This window comes from Siphateles boraxobius, unplaced genomic scaffold (genome assembly GCF_051911475.1).
Source record: "Siphateles boraxobius isolate OS27281-9 unplaced genomic scaffold, OSU_SipBor_1 49, whole genome shotgun sequence".
NCBI lineage: Eukaryota > Metazoa > Chordata > Actinopteri > Cypriniformes > Leuciscidae > Siphateles > Siphateles boraxobius.
Genome location: NW_027509130.1, coordinates 2124553 through 2145930, shown reverse-complemented (window position 1 = coordinate 2145930; position 21378 = coordinate 2124553). Strand labels below are relative to the sequence as shown.

At 40.6% G+C, this 21378-nt stretch overlaps 1 protein-coding gene across 1 annotated transcript; it reads right to left on the bottom strand.

Moving 5' to 3' along the window:
* Nucleotides 1-1571: 1571 nt before the first annotated feature.
* LOC143711068 (alpha-2-macroglobulin-like protein 1) lies at nucleotides 1572-20719 on the bottom strand. Its single transcript, XM_077202353.1, has 34 exons — nucleotides 20524-20719; nucleotides 18176-18362; nucleotides 17950-18106; nucleotides 17768-17820; nucleotides 14825-14845; nucleotides 14525-14690; nucleotides 14366-14450; nucleotides 14141-14255; nucleotides 13939-14059; nucleotides 13736-13845; nucleotides 13492-13662; nucleotides 13193-13420; nucleotides 12883-13095; nucleotides 12652-12801; nucleotides 11325-11453; nucleotides 7714-7807; nucleotides 6591-6723; nucleotides 6279-6504; nucleotides 6069-6192; nucleotides 5670-5791; nucleotides 5537-5588; nucleotides 5361-5444; nucleotides 5096-5272; nucleotides 3684-3759; nucleotides 3444-3600; nucleotides 3303-3377; nucleotides 3054-3216; nucleotides 2790-2974; nucleotides 2500-2721; nucleotides 2292-2413; nucleotides 2090-2171; nucleotides 1937-2020; nucleotides 1755-1860; nucleotides 1572-1671 (listed from the first exon to the last, which is right to left on the bottom strand). Exons 1-34 carry the CDS (start codon nucleotides 20607-20609, stop codon nucleotides 1631-1633), a joined length of 4317 nt encoding a protein of 1438 aa, XP_077058468.1. The 5' UTR covers nucleotides 20610-20719; the 3' UTR covers nucleotides 1572-1630.
* Nucleotides 20720-21378: the final 659 nt, after the last annotated feature.

Here is a 21378-nt window from a genome sequence, read left to right as displayed (position 1 = left end):
TTGCAGTTTTCAGGGGATGGCTCACATACCTTTATTGTGAGAGTGAATTTGCTGGATTAATCGTTAAATATGAATAATTTGTTTGTCTGGACCAACCAGACGCTACATTAAAGAAAATAAAACCATTTTTATTCATGAACCGCTTGGGTTTGATCCCTTTTCTGTTGCGGCTTAAAACAAGCTGGCCGTAACAGTGATGGAATTATTTTCAACTTATGCTGATGATACTTATATATTTCATGTTTGCCAAGATGCAGTAATATATTTTGAAAATATCAGTGGGCCTAACACAGATCCTTGAGGCACTCCATAATTAAATTTTTGTTAGATCTTAGATTTTTCCCTGTTTAAATAGACAAATTGGTAATGGTCTGACTGGTATGATCTAAACCAACTCAATGCCGGTCCTGAATGGGTGTAATTTTGTTGTCGATCTAATACATTATGATCTATAGAGATGGACGCCGCACTAAGATCAACTGTTATTGAGATTCTGCCTTGGTCAGAAACTAGAAGTCAGTCATTTGTATTTTAATGAGGACAGTTTCTGTGCTATGATGGGGCCTGCATCCAATTTGTTCATACATATTTTGCAAAAAAGGCAAATTTAGCAGACATGACTTCAGTATTTTAGGAATATTTGAAATGGGCCTGTAATTTGCCAATTCATTTGGATCTAATTGTGGTTTCTTAAAGGGTAACTAAACCCCTGGTCAGAGCCTGACTCCACCCACTGGCAATATTTGAAAAATGCTGGAAAAGTGGGCAGAGCCCAGCGGAGGGGGGCGTGCACCTGAGATGCATCTCTTTGTATGGAACCTGCCTACGTCACCGGCAACCGCTACGTCACGAACCACCGCAAACATCCAATAGGAAAATTCAACTGCAGTAGTCACCGTTCAACCTGAAGAGGGCAGCACTCAGACGTTTTAAACCATATATTGTAGAATTAAACGCTTTAAACTCAAATGTCAAAAATTACTGGAATCAATGAACAGCATTTATGAAGCTCCATTCTTACAGATCATTAACTAAAAAAAAAGTTGTTTTAGTGTTTAGTTACCCTTTAATGAGGTGCGTATAACTGCCAGCTTGAGCAGTCTTGAGACAGACCGGGAGATAAAGACGAGTTAATATTAAAAAGAGACCATTCTACTAAAGGTAACAACTATTTTAGTAGTTGGTGGGTATTAGATTTAGTAAACATGCTGGTTCAGATGTAATCAGTTTATTTAGCTCTTCCTGTCCTATTGTCGTCAAGCACAGCTGTTATTTTTTATTCAAACGTAAACAAACTGGCTACACTTGATATTAGTCTATAACTTATGACCTAGAGTACATAAATACACACAAACATAACTTATTACCCTGGTTGGAAAAGTAAAGTTTCTTAAATCTGCCAAGTGATTAATGAAGGGTCACCTGCAAGCGAAGCGCATCTCAATTTAATGATTCTCACCCACACATTACACACTAGAACAGGCATTGCCTGAGTGAGCCATGTTATAAGGATTTTAAGTCACAGGAAAAACAAACAAAAGGGAATCAAACAAAAGGGAATCAAAAAGGACTGATTGTACAGAAGCAGTTTTATTTAAGTCACGTATCCTACAGCCAGGGATGAATCAGATCATGGACAGGGGGACGTGTAGGTGGTCTCAAACGAATCACCTGAAAGAGGAACAGAAAATGGGTGAATTTATGGTTGAACATGATCCAGTTTAAAGCAAAGCATGATTGGGATGAAAGCGTACTTGTCTGGTAGTAGTCATAAACTTTTATGACCGCTGGCTTGAGATTGTCCACTGCAAGAACCTGTTTCAGCTGCAGAGTGTAACTCATGGGGACACCTTTCGGAACCTGCAAGACAGAAAAGATAAACAGCAGCACTTAAGAAAATGGCAGCTAGTAATATACCCAGTGTACACAGTCTCACCTCTTTTAGATACACTAGGACACGATCATCTTTTACATCAACCCGCTCTACTAATGGGGCAAACGATTGGGGTGAAGAACCAAGCTGAGGGGAAGAGAACATCATTTACATTTTGCATCTTGGGACTTTCTAAATCATCTTAAACATACGAACCAGTGACGTATCTGCCGTGAAGCCTGACAGGAGCTTAATGTCCACTAGAACCATGTTAGTGCTTGCTTTTACACAATTGTATCTGAATGACGTGATGGGGGAATAAAAAGGTTTAAATCAACAGGATTAAGAACACTGGCTTAGCTTCCTTTTGTAAGAGTCTTAAACATGAGCTAGTTTCAGGATACAAAGGTGTTCTTACTTCACAGTGAAGTCCAACATGAGATTGGCTCCAAGCGGTTGGCAGTCTCCAGTCACCTGAGCTTCGACACTGAGTGTTTTGGCGGCTTTAAAGGGTGTTGGGATGTTGTAGAAACACGCAACCTACAGTATGAGCGCAGAGCAAAAAGTACTGTAAGATTTGGATGTACGCAAAAAGTACTGCAAGATTTGGATGTACAAATGCATACCTGCACAGACACACAAGTGGATCCTGACACTTTAACACTATAATTGCCTGGAACGTTCTTCAGCGGCTTCTCCTGATACAGCAGCCTGTTGTCCCGATTCACATTGAAGCTATAAGAGTCTCTTCCTACTACTGAGGACTGTATGGTCACCGTGCTGGAGCCGTCCAAACAGAACACTTGAGCAGCATACACAGACAGAGCCTGAAGAGCCACCACTGTGTCCTAAAAAAATACCAGATTAAAAACTCCACTCGTAAATTATTGCACTCATGTTTGGTAGTCAGAGGCACCTGGGTGGATGAAAAGCCTCCATAGGGATTCTGTTGGGTCACGAGCCAGTTGACAATGCGATTAGCATAGCCTAGATTAGCTGTCGTGAGAGGCTGAACAGCGAGAACTGCTAGCAGCACGTAAGAGCTGATCTCCACCGCCAGAGTATCACCAGATGTTGTCTGAGACCAATGGAGCTTAGTGCCTTAGGATGAGATGGAGGGGTGAAAGTTGATGCCAAAGACCCTGGTGAACATCTCAAACAAGCAGCTGGTAAATCATACCTTCAGAAACAGCAAGGTTGTTCAAGGTTATTAAAAGCTGTGATCGAGTGGTGGTCTCTCCAGCCAGACTAAAGGTGTAGGCCAGCAGAGCCGTGGCATAAGTGTTTCCCAGGTTCCCAACGACAGGCCTCAAGCAAGACAGAGCGTTGGTAATGACAGGATCCTGAAAAATCAAAACAGATATCAGACAACAGTCAGAAAAGGAAGGTTGTCTGCAAGGAGCTCATACAACTACTAGATCGGTTTTACCATGGCAGGGACACCTAGTTCAAGCAGCGATGCAACAATGTAGGCAGTCATGGTCACGTTATCACCAACTCCACCCTAAAACACCCATCAAAAGGATCAAAAACAGTCTATGGGTTACAGTCAATTTGATAAAACTTATACCTTCATGTCGTTGTGGTACAAAGTGCCTTGTTGCATGAAACAGCCGTCTGAAACCTGCTGGCTTATTAGCCAGTCCTTTGCACTCTGAAGGACATTCGGATCAATGAAGACAAAGCGCGTCGCTAGACCAAAAGTCCTCATGACAAAGGCGGTCAACCTGGCCATGGATAATGTTAAAAACAACTTAACTGCTGGGGACACAAAGGTTAACCAAGACTAGAACGACAGCGTGAAACTTACCATGTATTGGATGCATCATAACCAAATGTGCTGTATGATCCGTCACTGTGTCTGTAGTTTAGCTGTCCTTGGTATCCTGTTCAAGTCAAAAACCCATTATTAGGGAGTCTTATGATACATACCCATTATTCAGGAGTCTTTACAGCTTCACTGTTTTGGGGTTCCCTTTTTTTTAATCAATTTTTGGCAAATGTTAAAACCCTTTCACACCAAAAGAATGAATAAGGACCCGTCCACACTACTGCGTTTTCGTTTAAAAACGGAGAATTAAAACGAAAACGATCTCCGTCCACACCAGCGTTTTAGCTGCGTATTAGAATTGATCTCCGTCCACATTAAAACGACTGAAAACTCGGATCACGTCACCATTCACCAACACTGTGCATGCGCGTGCCGGTGTAAACAGGAAACGGATGGACTATTCCTCAGATTTGATGAGGAAGCAAGTAACGTTAGCTACCTCTGCAAAGATTAGAAAATGTCGAAGACCAGAGATTTCTTTTCATGGACCGCCGCTGCACACGGGAATTGTCATAGATCGCTCGAATAATAGTTTGCCTCCGGCGCATGTAGGCAGTTATAGCATTGTAAAATGCAGAATTTGCTTGCACAACAGCTGCTAACAAAGACATCAAAGTCAGTAACGCTTGTAATTCGTTATCCATGTTGCACTCACTAACATCAGCTACGTAGTCCAGGATGTTTTTGTTTGTTTTCTTCCGGTGACGGGACATGTGATGGGTGGCTGACGAATCAGGGAAGGATACGTCATGGGTGATGACACCCAATCATAGAGCCGAGCGTGACCTTCTACGTCATCGGTTCTTAACTCCTCCGTTTTGTCCCATCTACACTAAAACGCCCTCCGGAGATTCAAAACGAAAAACGGAGCTGCAGCGTTTCTAAACTTCTCCGTTTTGGGTCTTCGTTTTTCCCGTTTTAGTGTGGACGGGAGGTGCAAACGTAGCAAAAGGTCTCCGTTTTTAAACGAAAACGCAGTAGTGTGGACGGGGCCTAAGCCTCAGGCTGAAGGAAATGCATATTTACACGTGTACAATAGAGGGCGCCGCTCAAACAAACCTTTCAGATTCAGCTATTCTGGATTAAAGAACAATAGGATACAGGAGCAAGTGAGGTGTGTTTGTGCAAGTGAGGTGTGTTTGTGCAAGTGAGGAGTAAATGCATGTTCACATTTAGTCTAGAACTAAAATAACCATCATGTTTACACAGTGCACACTCAACATCTCACTTTATTTCTCTCAACATGGGGACAGGAGAGCTGTCAGTAAATAAATGTGAAAAAGTAACTACTACTTACTTGAAAAAGTAATCCATTACTTTTTCTATTGAAAAGTAACACGATTAAGTAACTCAAGCTACTAGTAATGAGTTACCCCCAACACGGTCCATACCTCTCTGAAGGTAGTCTGTGGCGGTCTCTCGGATGGCTGCTGTGAGTTGCCCTGTGACTTCCAGGTACAACAGGATGTAAATATTGGGAGCAAGAATGATCATATTCTGTTCTCCACAGCCAGATGGCATCTGTAATAAACCATCCAGATTCTTCAGTGCACGACCCATTATGTCCCCTACAAGAGATAAAGCATAAAACCCACATAAGAAACAGTTATTCTGCTGAACATTACCTGTCAGTTTCTACTCAATGAAATGCTTTACCAAGGACTGAAACTGAGCATCTGGCCGATCCCTGAATCACATTTGTTGGAAATGTCAGAGTCACGTCTTCAGAAAGAACGCTTCCTGCAGACCGAACAGAATGGATCAGCATTGAGTGCTAGGCTAATCTTTGGCTGTACAGGGAAATTGTATTGCGGAATAGAGTGCAAACAAACCCTTTGGACACAGTAACCAACTCTGGGTGTTTGTCCTTTCAACTCCTTCAGGCTATAGAAGCAATAAAACTCCACATCAGTAAAGCAGCATGAGCTCAGTGACCAAACTGCAAGGCGGCTGGTTAACAATTACCAGGACAAGTAGACTTCGAGTGACCACATCAATGCGTCCTCTTGTCGGGACGGTAACAACCTGGGTGCCACATAGATTCCGGGATGGTTCAGCTGAAGCACGGACAGTCACATTGACAGCTCCTGCAGTGACAGAAAATAAATGAGCAATACCTCACATACAAAAAAAAAAAAAAAAAAAGTATGTTAGCATATTTGGCCTTCAAATGTCAGATTGAATTTGTCCTTTGCATTTAAACAAAGCTAGTGCACACATAAGGAGTAGTGAAAAACTGCAAACCAAGGACACATGCAGAGCAGAGGGCAGACCTCATTTGTTTCCTTCCGGTATTGAGAATAGAACCCGCAACCGTTGGGTTACCAGTCTGACCCTCACCATTAGGCCACGACAGAGACTAACCGAGAACAGAAGCTGAGAGAACCCATTTGAAGGTCTTTCTCCCATTGGCACAAAGACAGGATGAATACGGATCAGTATATGGTTTAAGAGTGAAGTCCATGGATGAAGCTGGAGTGACTTTAACCTGCAATGAAACCACACATGGAGCAAAGGCACAGTACCTTCTCTATACAGATCCATTATATAAACGAAAAATAAACCATGGCAGACCATGATGCACTTGGATTGATAGTTGAAGACTGTGCCCTTCAGATCAAAAGACTCCCCACGGACGATGGAGTATGGCAGGGAGAGCTCAAGGAAGAAGGGCTGGAAGACCGTTAGCAGAGCAGGAGGAGCCAGACCAAAACCTTTTGAGGACAGGCAGAACGCCTCCGTCTCCCATGTGGTGATGGTGTCAGGAACAGTGAGAGGAACTTGTGTGGATCCAGTGTCTCTGAAAGATAGCAGAAGAGAGAAATAAGAGGAACAGGAGAAGTAAAAACTGAGTTAGTAGCTTTAGAAGGAAGCTGCTTCACGAACCCCACTTGAGCAAGCTGCCAGATCCAGGTTTCTGGAAAGTAAGTCCTGATGGTCACTTCAAAAGTAGTCTCACCTACTGAAGGAGCAGCCATTTCAGGTTTTGGAAAGGCTGCAGGTGGACCAAAAGGAATCACTGAAACAAATTGAAAAAAAAAGAAAAACTTGATTGGCTTTTGCAATCCTAGCTTGTCTTTCAATTTAATATAAATCAGGTTTGTGCACACTGCAAGAAAAAAAGTCTTCGCTATTATCCCATAATAGTGTATTACTCTTAAGTGTGAATCGTTGATAGCAGTCTAGTTAGAGGGCTATAAATGCACCATAATTTCAGTAAATGGGGTTTTTCCTAAAGCACACATACAAGGTTTTATTTGGCCAGGATGAAGTTTTTGGCATTTCATTTAATAACTGAAAGCTCAAAGTAACCCATTGTAGCCCTAATCAGTGAATTGCATTTTGGATGCACTTTAAGGGTCGGTTTAAATGACTCAACTAAAAATAGTAGTGCATAGAGATGTGCGGATCAGCTCAAAAGACTCCCCACGGACGATGGAGTACGGCAGGGAGAGCTCCATGAAGAAGGGCTGGAAGACCGTCAGCAGAGCAGGAGGAGCCAGACCAAAACCCTTTGAGGACAGGCAGAACGCCTCCATCTACCATGTGGTGATTGTGTCAGGAACAGTGTGAATCTGCGATTAAAAATAAATCCACCCGCCACCAACCTGAACCAATGATTTTCCCTGATTTAGATATCCGCACCCGATTGTCACACTACAATTACTCAGATTTAGGCGCAATGTAGTAACTGCAGTAGGCTGCTTTGGCAAATTTAATTTCCTTAATAGCCTAAACAGGCTTTACTCTCTTCAAACTTAACAGTTACTTGAACATGCATGAGAAGTTAAATTCAGTTCAGCCCGAGCAAAGGCTGTATTAGGTTATTGTATAACAGCTGGGAAGTGCTGTATGTCTACATCACATACCTTGATTTTTCCTGGATACCTTGATTTTTCCTATACTGACAGTTACGGAGCAATCCTTTACAAACCATGTCATGGTTAGTACTTTTTCTTGTTTTACCAAGTCAGATCCAATTTCTAGATCAAGAAACTAACAGACATACCATCACGGAAGTTGCGATAGTAGTTCAGGTTTCTGTACATCAGGCACTGAGGTTCTCGGACAGGGAGATTTGTTGCAATCTTCAACCCCACACTCTGTCAGGGCAAAATAAGTCATTTGAAATGGAGCACGTTCACATGCACATCATTACACTGGTAACTCAACTAAGGATATTGAAAGACAATTAATAAATTAGGTTTCAACACCATCTACTTTGGCTGCAAGAGATAACACATTATATCATATCTTGGATAAAGAAAGAATAAGAGTTTTTTGATACATTCTCTTCCCAAAGCTCACTTTGTCTGATTGTGCACTTCAATAAGGAGACAGAACGCAGGTTAATGCGTTTACATGCCGGGCGAAATCAGGGTGTGTGTCAATCAGTTTATGCTAAACAGAGGTCGGGGACTCGAGTCACATGAATTGAGTCGAAATGTAAGGACTTCAGACTTGGACAGTTTGGCTCTTGACAGAGCAACTAAACACCGATCACCATACTGGTGACTAAACATTTTTAATAAAACAGCAACACAGTACCACTGCTAGTCATTTTGATGCCCCAAGCATAATTCCTTTATGATGCCCCACGAGAATTTATTTTTGCCAGTTTAACTTTAAAACGTGCAATCCAACGGACCACTGAGACAGCGTTCTGACCACCATCGTTACTTTCTAGAGCAATTAAATACTCGTGTTCTGCTTGTTCTGTTACATCCCTAAAAAGTGCCTAATATTTCTATACGGAAATAGACATAATTATCATGACTATATGATGATTGATTTCTCATTGGGCTATTTTTGGTGCCCCCTCAGCAATTGGTGCCCTACGCACAGTGTGTAATGCGCGTGGTGGGAGCGGCGGCGCTGTATCAACATCTTTTTAGATGTTAACAGTTTTCTGTTAAAGTGATAGTTCACCCAAAAATAAAAATTATGTGAGTATTTACTCACCCTCATGTTGTTCCAACCTCGTAAGACCTTCGGAACACAAATTAAGATATTTTTGATGAAATCTGAGAGCTGCATCACTCCTCCATAGGCTTCTTCAGGGATTGAAATTTGCCAGCCCCAAAAAGTTAAAGATATCGTTAAAATAGTCCAAGTGACTACAGTGGCTCAATCTTAAAGTTAATAAATACTTTGTGCACAAAAACAAAAATAACTACTTCATTACAACTACTCATTTCCTTCTCTGTGGGCCTCGAGTCAGTTCACTAGTGATATAGTGCAGTTCTTCTGTTGATATATGTCACACGCATTCCCCACATGACCAGCATCAGCCAATACTGCCCTACAAGGCGCATTAACTACACATTTGGCCAAAAACAATTTTTTCTTGTGAAAAAAATATCTGGGTTAAATTATGTCCCGGTTTGGAGATCCATTACCACTAATCTACCCATAACATGTTTGACTGGCTGGTATAAAAACTTGAAAGTTTCTTTGTTTGCGTAGTTACTGCACTTAGCCTTTGTAGGGCAGAATAGTGAGCCTACGTGTGACGCATTACTACGCTATCACACTACGCTAACTGACTAGAGGCCCACAGAGAAGGAAATGAATAGTTGAAAAAGGTCGTTATTTGTTTTCGCACACAAAAAGTATTGTCGTCGCTTGATAAACTTAAGATTGAGCCACTGTAGTCACTTGGAACATTTTAACAACTTTTCGGGGCTGGCAAGTTTCAATCCCTTAAGAAACCTATGGAGGAGTGATGCAGCCCTCAGATTTCATCAAAAATATCTTAATTCATGTTCCGAAGATGAACAAAGGTCTTACGTGGTTGGAACAACATGAGGGGCGAGTAAAAACAGACAGAATTTTTATTTTGGGTGAACTATCCCTTTAATTCTCAAAAAGAGCTGTAGACAAATTAAAGAAATAAAGTCAGTCTGGTTTGTAACGAGATATTTAATGTCTCAGTTATTGTCTAGTTCTGGTTTCTTTCCCCTCGGTGATTCTGCTGGTTATCATCAGGTGTCTCCAATAATGCTCACTCAATTAACCACTTAAGTATATAATTAACACTGCTTTGTGTTTTACTTTAACACCCTGCTGGTGGTTCCCATATGAACGGTGTTAATTTAACAAACAATCACAGTTCAGTAAACAATTTATCTTGTGATTTTGAATAAAATCTGTTTTTGCTCCATTTCTCCAAAGACAACAGTTCCACACAAGCCGCGGCAAAAGTTACACGTCTCTGCAGCACCCAACACAAAGTGGTGTTTCGTCACTAAACGAATCTGGGGTTTTGTATGAATCAGTCCAGTGATCCAGTCATTTGCCTCGTTCCAGGATGAACTGGCAGTTTTGAACGAATCGGTTGAATGAATGCTTCTGTTCATTAGTACAGTGATTTGCCACTGATTCACAGTAAAATCACTAATGCCATTGATTTTAATTTCGTAATTAAAAGTATAAATTTATTACACAACCAGAGCCTTTTTTTTAATACTCAATTCTATATAAAAATCATTAATCTCATTAGGTGTGCTGTTGTATTTACAGCGTAAACGCATTCACCTCTAAAATTATGTATACATTAACATGATTACAAAACCAATCTAAGGGGTCAAATCCTGGTCCTTAATAGGAAAGTTAATTTGTCACTACCCTGTAGTTGATATTCCATAACAAACGTAATCAAAGATACACATGACATTTACTATATAAAACCAATATAATTAATCACACTTGTGAATTTACCTTCAACATTTTTCATACATATTATATAAATGCATAATTATAATTTTATGAAATCTTGGAGTTATTATAATAAGTTCATAATTAGAGGGAGAAAAAAAAAAGGTCAAGGCCAATATAAAACTACTTTTTTTCTGTTTGGTAATTGTTAGAAATATAGTTTTCCCACAGCATAAATTTATATACAATAGAGATTCTATGGTCCAGCACAATAGCCATGCTGGCACATTCTTTTCTATGTATGCAAGTTAAACATCTGGTATTCATTAATGGAGGAGTGAGTCCCTCACCCCTCCCCTCTCTATTCTTGCTGTTCATTCTCCTCTATACATTGTGTATTACCAAAAGCCGTTTGGGCCACAAGGACTGTACAGAGATTCTGGCGGATACTGCCCATATAAGACTTGTTATATAAAAGTCTATATGATATGCCAATGATGTAATGTATGGTTCTACTGATCTGATTTGTATTCCTCCCTTTAAGAGTTTTCCTATATAATGTACAATCTAAGATATTATGGGCTGAGCGTTCCGTCTCCCTCCAGCGCTGGGTGTCGTGATTTGTTTATTCATAATCTTCTTGAATAAAAAGGTCCAAACGAGAAGTGCCACAAATCTTGGTCATTTCATTTCGATTCTAACAGTAATGTAACTTGACCCTTAGCAGGATTTGATTGCTTGAGATGAGCCACTGACTTAAAGTGCAGTGCAGACAAACCAAGCAAGTCGTGACTTAAACACGTGTGACTTGCTCCCACCTCTGATGCTTAGCGGTTTATAACCTTACTCCGATAAAGTAAAACAAGTTAACCCGTTCCCATGATCACACACATATGTCGGCTTGAGCACAACTGGGTTAAGAACATGCAAGCAAGCACGCTTGACAGACAAACTATTTTCTACCTTGAAGATTACGTAGGCATGGTCAGGAGCAACAGTTCGACGGGGCCGAACGTTCAGACACTCCCGTTCATCTTCAACTTCATATGGATAAGGATCTGATAATGATCGCATCAGGAGCAAGTTGAATACCTATAAACATTTTACCGTTGGGGGAGATAAGACATATCAAAAGCCTGGAGTAGCTGTTTGAAGACCTCCACCTTCTGGCTTTTTCCCTTTATCTAGATTAGCACTAACAATGATGACTTTTAAAAGTACAAACTAAAGTTAGGGACAAAGGCTATTAGGCCCATGACACACTGGCTGCGTGGCTTGAGAGCTGCGTGGCGGCCGCGTCGCGTTTTCTGTGTCTTTGCACACCAGAAATGTGTCTGACGCGGCGCTTCTGACACGGATCACCCTTGTTCGACATATGAGAGAGAGTTGTGGAAGTCCTATACTTTATCAGTAGGCTTTACATGTATGCTTAACATGAAGACACTGTCAGCAGTATTGACAGCAAAATAGACTACAGAATATTTCGATATATTTTAAAAGATATATTTTGCCTGGAAACGCTTCCAACACGCTTGCGTGTCGCGTGAAAAATAGGCATTGGTTCAATTTCTAGCATGCACGAGTTTTCCGCGCGGTTCAAGCTGCGCCTGAGACGCGCGTGTCACTCAGGCAGTCTGCAAGCTCTAACCTGTTAACATGGGAGCCGAAATAAAAACGGACACGCCACGCAGCCAGTGTGTCATGGGCCTTAGGATAAGAGGATAAAAACTTAAAAGCCCACATGAACAAGACCAAATGGTAGTCCTGCCATGGATTCAAATCCACATCGTAACCCTCTGGTGCTCTTGTCATTTTTTGACCGAAAACATTAAACGTTCTGTTTGTGGATTTTACACTTCATCGGAATGGTACAAAACTTGGTACTTTCTATGTGAAAAAGTTAAATTCACACTTGTGCTCCTACAGGTCAAATGACTAGATGAAACTAGTCTCCCATTCATTTCCAATGCAGTGAAAACTTTTGGTACTGCAGCCAAACAAAATCTTACTAAAAACTAATTTGATATAAAGCTCAAATTTGGAACTAGATTAGATTTATGGCTTTCATTTTCTTGCAGTTTTAGAATAAAACTAAATTAAAAATTAAATCTATATTTTCAAAATGCAATTTAAATTCTGTAACTATAGAAGTTCACTTTTTTTAAACAATCTGCACAATGTCATCTTTGAAAAGAGAGGCTGTCCTCTATAGCATTCAAGATGTAATTTCGACCGCCACGCAAAGAGCACCAAAGTTCAAACAGAAAGTCTGATCAGTGGCACATGATACCATTTTAGCACTCAGACGTCTTCCTGGCTCCATGATCCGGATGCTCTGATCTACAGCACTGATGCCACACAGAGATCCTGCTTCAGCAGAGACAGTCAGAACATTTCCCTCAGCAGGAACGGCCGTAGCAGGAGAGAACTGTAGAGACACCTGGAACAAGAATCAACACGCTGTAGGACACGTCAGCATTTCCAAGCCACACTTGAAGACAAAAGATGCCAGTGCACATACCTGGTTTTGGAAACACATTTCGGTCTCGAATGACTCACTAGCAGCAACTACGCTCTCACTGGGCAGAATGCAGTAGACCAGAATCTGCACTGCTGGAGCCATATCGACACATACAAACAATCTGAACGAAATCGTACCGCTTGTGACCATATCAAAAGCTCTCACTTTAACCCTTTGAAATCCATGGAGGGCGATCACTCCTTTGGACATGATCTGACAAGATGGAAATGGTACATAAAAGGCGCCAGACAAACAGACCAGCACAGCAATCAAAAAAGCGAAGATGGCTACAAAACAACGGTCCACTCACCATATAGATGATATCAGTGTTGTAGTCGCCAGTTTCTCCAACAAAAGAATACTTGACAGTCACTGGAAACGTAGCACCACATTTTAATGGCTGCTTGAGCTTCTCTATAGTCAGTTCACTAAACAGTGGGCTGTAGGGAGTCGCCGGTTGGAGAAGCTGAACAACCCTTGTATCTGCAGTGAAGTATGGTGATTTGTAACCATAAACTACTTCTAGAGTCGCACTTGCCTGGGGAACAATGAATGGAATTACTGTGACAAGTTTTCATTTAAAATAACGATAACAAAATCAAGTCGTACCACTAGACTAAGACCAGCCTTAGGAAGACTAGCAGTGCTGAGGGAGAACGTGGCCAGTCCGTTCTGGTTTGTGGTCAGATTCAGCAGCAGTTTGTTGGGCCAGCTGGAACTATCCAGGAGATACACCACTTTGCTCACCATTGGGGTCCCATCGAAATGAGTCACAGATATCTGTTGGGAAAGAAAGTTTAGGAAACATAACCGAAGTGAAGGCTTCTGTAACGAAATATGAACTTTTACTTGCCTTTCCATTAATCGTTGATCCGGGCTCAAAGAAACCTGGGAGTTCCACAAACGTGATTTCGCCGACTTCAAACGTAATTGACACCGTTGCAGATTTTGACATTAGAAAGTCTGAAAAAACATGAAAACCACAAATATGTACACCAAATAAACATCAACTTCCTCCAAACGAGTGCCATTGATTCAGATCAGCCAATAGCTCACCCGTTCCCTCCTCAGTGACGTACACATTAACAAGAAATATGTCTTGCAGATTATTCTCAAAACTTGTGCCGAAAAATACTGATGTATCGACGGTAAGGGAGGTGCAGCCTGTGGCATTCATCTAGTAGCAGAACACCAGATGGTCATGATGAATTCAACCACATGCAGAAGAAAAAAGCTGTACTGTATAGCGGTAACAGACCTGCACGGTTTGATTCAGGCACAGACATGTCACCTCAGGAACCACAACAAATGGAAACTGCTCACGGCACACTTTCACCAAGGCTTGGCCAGGCACAGGTTGGCCATATGTGTATCTGGGAAGTGTTGTAAGGAAGGAAATCAAATGACAAGAAATGCAGAAAACAAGGAAATCAAATGACAAGACAAGAAATGCAGAAAACAAGAAAATAAAAGCTTCACACACTTGCCACAAACTTCAACTTTAAGTCCCTCATCTCCAACGCTGTACATCTGTGGTGTGTTTAAAGTCACGTCAAACTTTGGTAAAACTAAACCAAAAAAGCTTTAAATTAGGGCCTCAGATTAGCTTGTTGTATTTTTGCACTCAATCATAATGACTTACCATATTTTTTCACCTCAAAAACATGGGAGACTGTTCGATCACCAATAAAAGCCTTTAGTGTGTACATCCCTATCTGAGCCTCTGGGTTTAACTCATGAGAAAGCTGCAATATCCACATTGTTGAGGAAACGTTTGTCCACTGACCAATCCGGTTATTATTATGGTCCTATTAAAACAATGGGTCAGGGAAGGAAAAACAAACCTAATGTTAAACTCAAAGAGAACATCCAGAAACAAAAGCAGAATAATACCAGAAACAAAGCAGAATACTACAAGACTTGCACTGGAGCAAATACTCACCTCCACCACCACAAGACTGTACTACAAGACACAAAGACAGGAATATTAAACAGTGACTCAAACATGAGGAATCATACTAGGGCTGTCAAGCGATTCATTTATCCAATTACACAATGTGGCGATTAATCAAACTAATCGGATGAGAAATTACCCCAAAAATATTTTACAAGTCACTGTGTTAAATGCGAAAAGCATCAAATAGACATTGCAAAAAGAAGCTTAAAAAAAAACACAAAAAAAAAACAAACTTTCAGGCTTAACACGTGAGGGTGAGAATATGACTATATGGTAAACTATACTTTTAATACGTTTATTATTATAGAAATATGATTATTTAAAATTAATTTATACTCTTAAGAAACAAAAACTGCCAGTAGGTGGCAGTAAATGTCTAAATGAGCAAGTAATTCATTCGATTCATTCAAATGGCTAATTAATTCAGGAATGAAGTAATTGGCGCTCTCAATGAATGGGCCATTGCATAGTTCCGATTCATTCATAATGCGAATTCCTTCAGAAACACTGCTGTTGCTCAGAGAAGCCATGTCTTTTATAGGCCAAAACAGACAATAGGGTGTCTAAAATACACTATATTGCCAAAAGTTTTGGTACGTCTGCCTTTGCATGCACTTTAATGACATCGCATTCTTAAAGGCTGTATCTGCGATTTCAGGCCCATAAATAAATCACATTCATCTAATCTTTCCTGACGATCAGCTAGCTGCCCGCCCCATAAGCAGGCCATCAAAAAAACGAGTCTCTGTAGGCAGCCTAGGCTCTGAGATCTGCACACAAAAACAATTGGGTTGACCAACCACTCAAAACCAAAATAAATAGTATTCCAACTTCCAACCAATCACCGACAGGGGTGGGTGTTGTGAGGTTTTGAGCTTGTGCACGGCTGTACGCGAAGTCTGAGCTGAAGAAGCCAGCGTCTATTATATCAACATACAAGAGAATTTGAACATGCCTGAGTCAATGCCCAAGAGGAGGAAGAGGATTAGGGCGAGGGAATACCATCGTGTTTATTCCAAGACATGAATAGTTATCAGGAAGGCTTTTGAAAGGTGGAGAGAACTTATAGAACTGAACCATTTTTAAATTGGACGCCGAGGTGGCACCGTTTCATCTGGACAGGTGAGTAGCTGCAAGTGCTGACTTTTTTGGATGTGAACTGTGTGTGAAAATGTCCTTCTTGAATAAAAATGAGTGAAGCTCGACTAAACTTGGGTAGCTCTAGCTAACGTAAATGAAACGGGAGGGAGGGGCGAGCTAACTTGGTTAGTTTGGGATCTCGCTTCAAACACAAACAGAAGTGACGTCACCCACAATCGCTGATACAACCTTTAATCGGTGGGGTTTAATACGGAGTTGGCCCAGCCTTTGCAGCTACTGTATAACAACTTCATCTTTTCTGGGAAAGATTTCCACAAGGTTTAGGAGTGCGTTTATTGAAATTTTTTTTTACTGGTAGGGCACTGATGTTGGACGAGAAGGTCTAGCTCGCCTTCTCCGCTCCAATTCATCCCAAACCTGTTATATTGGGTTGAGGTCAGGACTCTGTGCAGGCCAGTCAAGTTCCTCCACACCAAACTTGCTCATCCATGCCTTTAAGGACCTTGCTTTGTGCACTGTTGCACAGCAAACCTCCCTAAACTGTTCCCACAAAGTTGGGAGCATGAAATGGCCCAATTAAGAATTGCTTTCACTAGATCTAAGGGGTCAAGCCCAACTCCTGAAAATCAACCCCACACCATAACCCCCCCTCCACCAAACTTTACACTTGGCACAATGCAGTCAGGCAAGTACAGTTCTCCTGCCAACCGCCAAACCCAGACTCAGCCATCGAATTGACAGAAGCGCGATTCATCACTCCAGAAAATACGTCTCCACTGCTCTAGAGTCCAGTGGCGGTGTGCTTTACACCACTGCATCCCACACTTTGCATTGCACTTGGTGATGTAAGGTTTTTATGCAGCTGCTCAGCCATGGAAACCCATTCCATGAAGCTCTACACACTGTTTGTGAGCTAATCTGAAGGCCACACGAAATTCGGAGGCCTGTAGCGGTTCACTGCAGAAAGATCTGTAGCTGTTGACTCTGCAGAAAGTTGACTTCTGCGCACTGTGAGCCTCAGCGTGCGTTGACCCCGCTCTGTGATTTTACGTGGCCAACAACTTTGTGGCGGAGTTGCTGTTGTTCCCAATTGCTTCCACTTTGTTATTATACCACTAACAGTAGACCATGGGAATATTTAGTAGTGAGAAAATTTCATGAACAGACCTACTGGACAGGTGCCAACCTATCACGGCACCATGCTTGAATTCACGGAGCTCCTGAGAGCGACCTATTCTTTCACAAATGCTTGTAGAAGCGTCTGCATACCTAGGTACTTGATTTTATACAACTGTGGCCATGTAAGTGATAGGAACACCTGAATTCAATGATTTGGAGGGGGGTTCCAGTATTTTTGACAATATAGTGTATAACATTATTCCCTTTTGTTTTACTGAAGTGTTCAAATGTAAAGTCAGCATCAGTTTTACACTCATGCATCCAATTCGGGACAAAAACAGCCCTCGTGTGAAATTGCTTTACTCGTATAAAAAGAGATATCTTAAACTTTAGAGGCATTCTTGAAGATTGAGTTGTTGCCCTTCTTCAGGTTCATCACCAATCAACTGTATAAAATGTAAGATTATATATGTAGGTCTGTGGCTGGCGAGTTAATTTTAACGCGTTATTCCCCCGATCCCCCCTCCCATGACTGATTAATTAACGCATTGAATCAACAGCCCTAATAAATACACTAATACAATTTTGGGGGGAAATAAATGCAAAATTATGTTTTACTGAACTTTGTGCTTCTAAACATGACCTGCACTATTTTTCAATTTGTTTGCAGCAAGATTGCTCAATATGTCAAAAGAGATCAGGCCTCACCATTTGATCAAGAGGCACAAATTTGGCACCCATAGTAACAACTCTGAAATTCACTGCAAAAATGAAAAGAAAAAAATTGAATAAATGCTCACATCCATTACACTAGGCACTTGAAAATGAACTTGTAACGCAACAGACTTTCTATACTTCTAATAGTCATCCAAGTGTCATTCGCAGCTCACCCGTTTGTCCTGGATTGTAGATGGGTTTGTCTGTTTGGATGAAGGTCAGAGGCAGGTAACGTCTGAACATGACTTTCCTCTCTTCAGTCAATTTGAAACACCTCCCTTGAACTTCCACCCTTATCCTCTGCACGGATACTCCATCTACCTGAGGAGCCTGTCAAGAAACATGTTAATGTAGCCTACATCAAACTAGACAAAATGTTCATGTAGCATGATAACAGACCTCGAAACTAAAGCAGCGGTAAATCTCTGCAGAAGCAGATCGCTGCTGCACAAGAGGAGTTGTCCTGTTTTTGTCATCGAGCAGAGAAATGGTCATTGTGAGACTATCGTTGGGTTTCAAAAGAATTGCACACAATTTGGCATTAGAGCCAGACTCGATCACTGCAGGGAACGTCACCATGAATAACCTGTGGAAACATAGTTGGGTCAGAACATGTAGGCTACTTGTGTAGGTGTATATTCACAGAGAGAGTGGTTGCCATAGTCAAGAATAAAAGAACAAAAGAACAGACACTGCAAAAGTAGGCCCAGCTCATGCTGAGATGCAAGGTGGGCCATTATTTTATTTTTTCCCTGTAAAAGACAATTGTATAATGTTAAACAAAGACGCTTATGAACAAAGTACAAGCAATATCACAAATACAATAAACAAAGATACAAATAAATAATTATATCATAGGCTGTCTTAGCCTTAATGTTATAAACAAGCTGGTGTCATCCAAAACAATTACAAAATTCACATTTAGGAGATAAGCATTCAAATCGCTCACTTCTGCTAAAATGGATCACAGATTTTTATGACATCACCGCGGACTTCCGCTTCATCACATCTTCTGTCCAATCAAATGCTATCTAGAATCTGAAGCGTCCTTTAAATTGGTTAGATACACGCATTTTATGTGTTGTTAGTAGTAATGGGAAACCAAGGCTTTCTGACACATTTGAAAATATCAAATTGTGACAAAAAAAAACGTTCCTTACTCAAAGCTTTAGTGACATCTGGTGGTCACACTTGCTTTCTACAACATCTCTAACAAATCACTGCAGAGCAGGGGCCTATACCATGAAGCCGGTTTAGGTGGCTAGCCAGCTATGTTTCAGTTTAGTTTGCGACAACCCTGGGTTTTAGGGACCATGAAAGTGGTTTGGCTTTTAGCAGTGTTCATCGCCATAGTAACTTACGCTCCACGGCTAACCTGGTCCAGGGCAGGTTATGTTCTAGTTAAGAGGTTGCAAACTGAACTTGGACCAATCAGCTGTGAGCAAAGTGACACATGTCTGATGCGATAAAGTCACTCCATCTGTTTCTACTCCAAATTAAAGGTCACTACATAGCAAATGATTTTTAAAGACAAAATCGTCTGGTTTTTAGTGATGCTTATTTAGAATAATAAATTTGAATGATTTAGATATTATGTAATTATTATACCCTTTATCAATCACACATGTACAATTTTAATTCATCAATTATTATTACGCAATTTAAATGAATAAATATATAAAGGTAATATAAATACGCTTTAGCATCAATAGATGAAGCTATAAAATGACTACATGTGAGCTTATATGTTCAATTCTCTCTATACCTTTATCAGCTGTATAAAATAACTTCACAACTTTTACTTGCACTGATATACAGTAGCGAGACTTTTTCTTTTAGTTGTACTCTTTCATAGACAGCTGTTTTCTTGCTGTGTAAATTTGTTTAAATTCTTACTATTTGAATACTTTTATTTAATAAGTGAATTGCGCTGCTTCTCTCGCGAGAAATTAATCTCAGTTTCACTCTCTCAACATGTGATTGGCTGTTCGCTACTGATATCACACTTAAACTCCTAAACTCAGGATCAAAGCCTGATTTGACAGAGAAAGTTGATGATCAGCATCATGGTACCAACAAAGCCTGGTTGGATTGGTTTGGTTTTGTCAACTCTAAACTAATCCTGTAACCCTGAGTTTGTTCAACTACCATCATGGTACAGGCCCCAGAAAAAGCAAGTGACCAAACAAAGCTTCGGAAGTCTGTGACACAGTGGAATCAATACAATATATCTAATAAGTTAATTTGTACCAATAATTTGCTTCTTTTTTTACAATTCATGTTGTAGGGAAGTAGCTATCATGTTATTTAAATAATTCCTTCTGGATAATCCTTTACACATCAGGTGGGGGTCACAAGATGCAAATTCTCTCAAACCAGCTGTTCCGCCCTTACATGACGTTCAAAGCCTCAAAATGTCATCAGTCACGTGGTTGTAATTAAGATACAAGCATCGGCATACACGATACAATAGTGTCGGAGCTAAAGTATCAACCGTCCCTTTTGTTAACTTATTAAATTGACGTGTTTTTGAACCCATTTGGATTTCCATAGTAAACAGCGCGCGTAGCCTACTGAATTGAGTTTCTTTCGCGTCTCCTTGCTCGAAAAAGGTTTAAATCGTTTGAATGTTTATGAAGACCGCCTCATGTTCTACTGCTCTCTAGTTTCTACATAACAAGCGGATGTTTTTTACCAAGCGGCCGAAAACCAATTTAGACTATCAATTAAGTCAATAGGCTACTTACGGTCCTGTCTCTCCATCAACAGCAAAAAGAAAAAGACCCAAAAATAGCCCTGCCCCTGCCCAAACACAAATGTCCTTCACAGCCATGAAGAGCAATCGTCGAAGTGCAGACGTCAATGAGAATTGCTTTTATAAACCCTGCAAAACTTCTGCAACGATCTACCATTATTTACTGCATAGATAAGTCTCAATCTAGTCTGGCGATATAGGCCTACTTAAACGCTCTTAATAATCGGGATTCGTTTAGATAATTTCTTCCCAGCTGAAATTAATTTTATTATCTGATTACTCCACCTACCCAGCCGTCATTTCAACGTTGATTCACCGGTGAATCAACCTCAGGGACCAAGGTTGAATCAACGTTGGATTATAATTCGCATTTTGCAAAACGATTCAACGTTGAAGTCGTGACGTTGTTTCACCCTTGATTTCGTGACATTGTTTCACCGTCTTGCAGCGACGTCGATGTTGAATTAAGGTTTAAAATGATTTTGCACAACGAAACTACGTTGAAAATGCAACCTTATATCTTATTTTTCAACATTGAATAAACTATAGTTTGAGTTTCCTTTTTGACTGTCCTCTCTGAAGACATGACATTTGTACAGAAAATCAAAGGAACTGTAATTATGTAACTTGCTATGCATAATTTGCAATAATAAAATACTATCCTATATACAGTGGTATCTGGGAAAACATTTGGTTCAAACTGTGTGCAGATCGGTAGTTCGGGGGTGAGATGTTATAGGAGAAAAAAAATGTTGCCACTATGCCAGATTTAAAAATAAAAACACAATTTTGTTAGAATACATATATTTATATATGCTTTTTTCTTTGTCTTGTTCAACAACAGAAA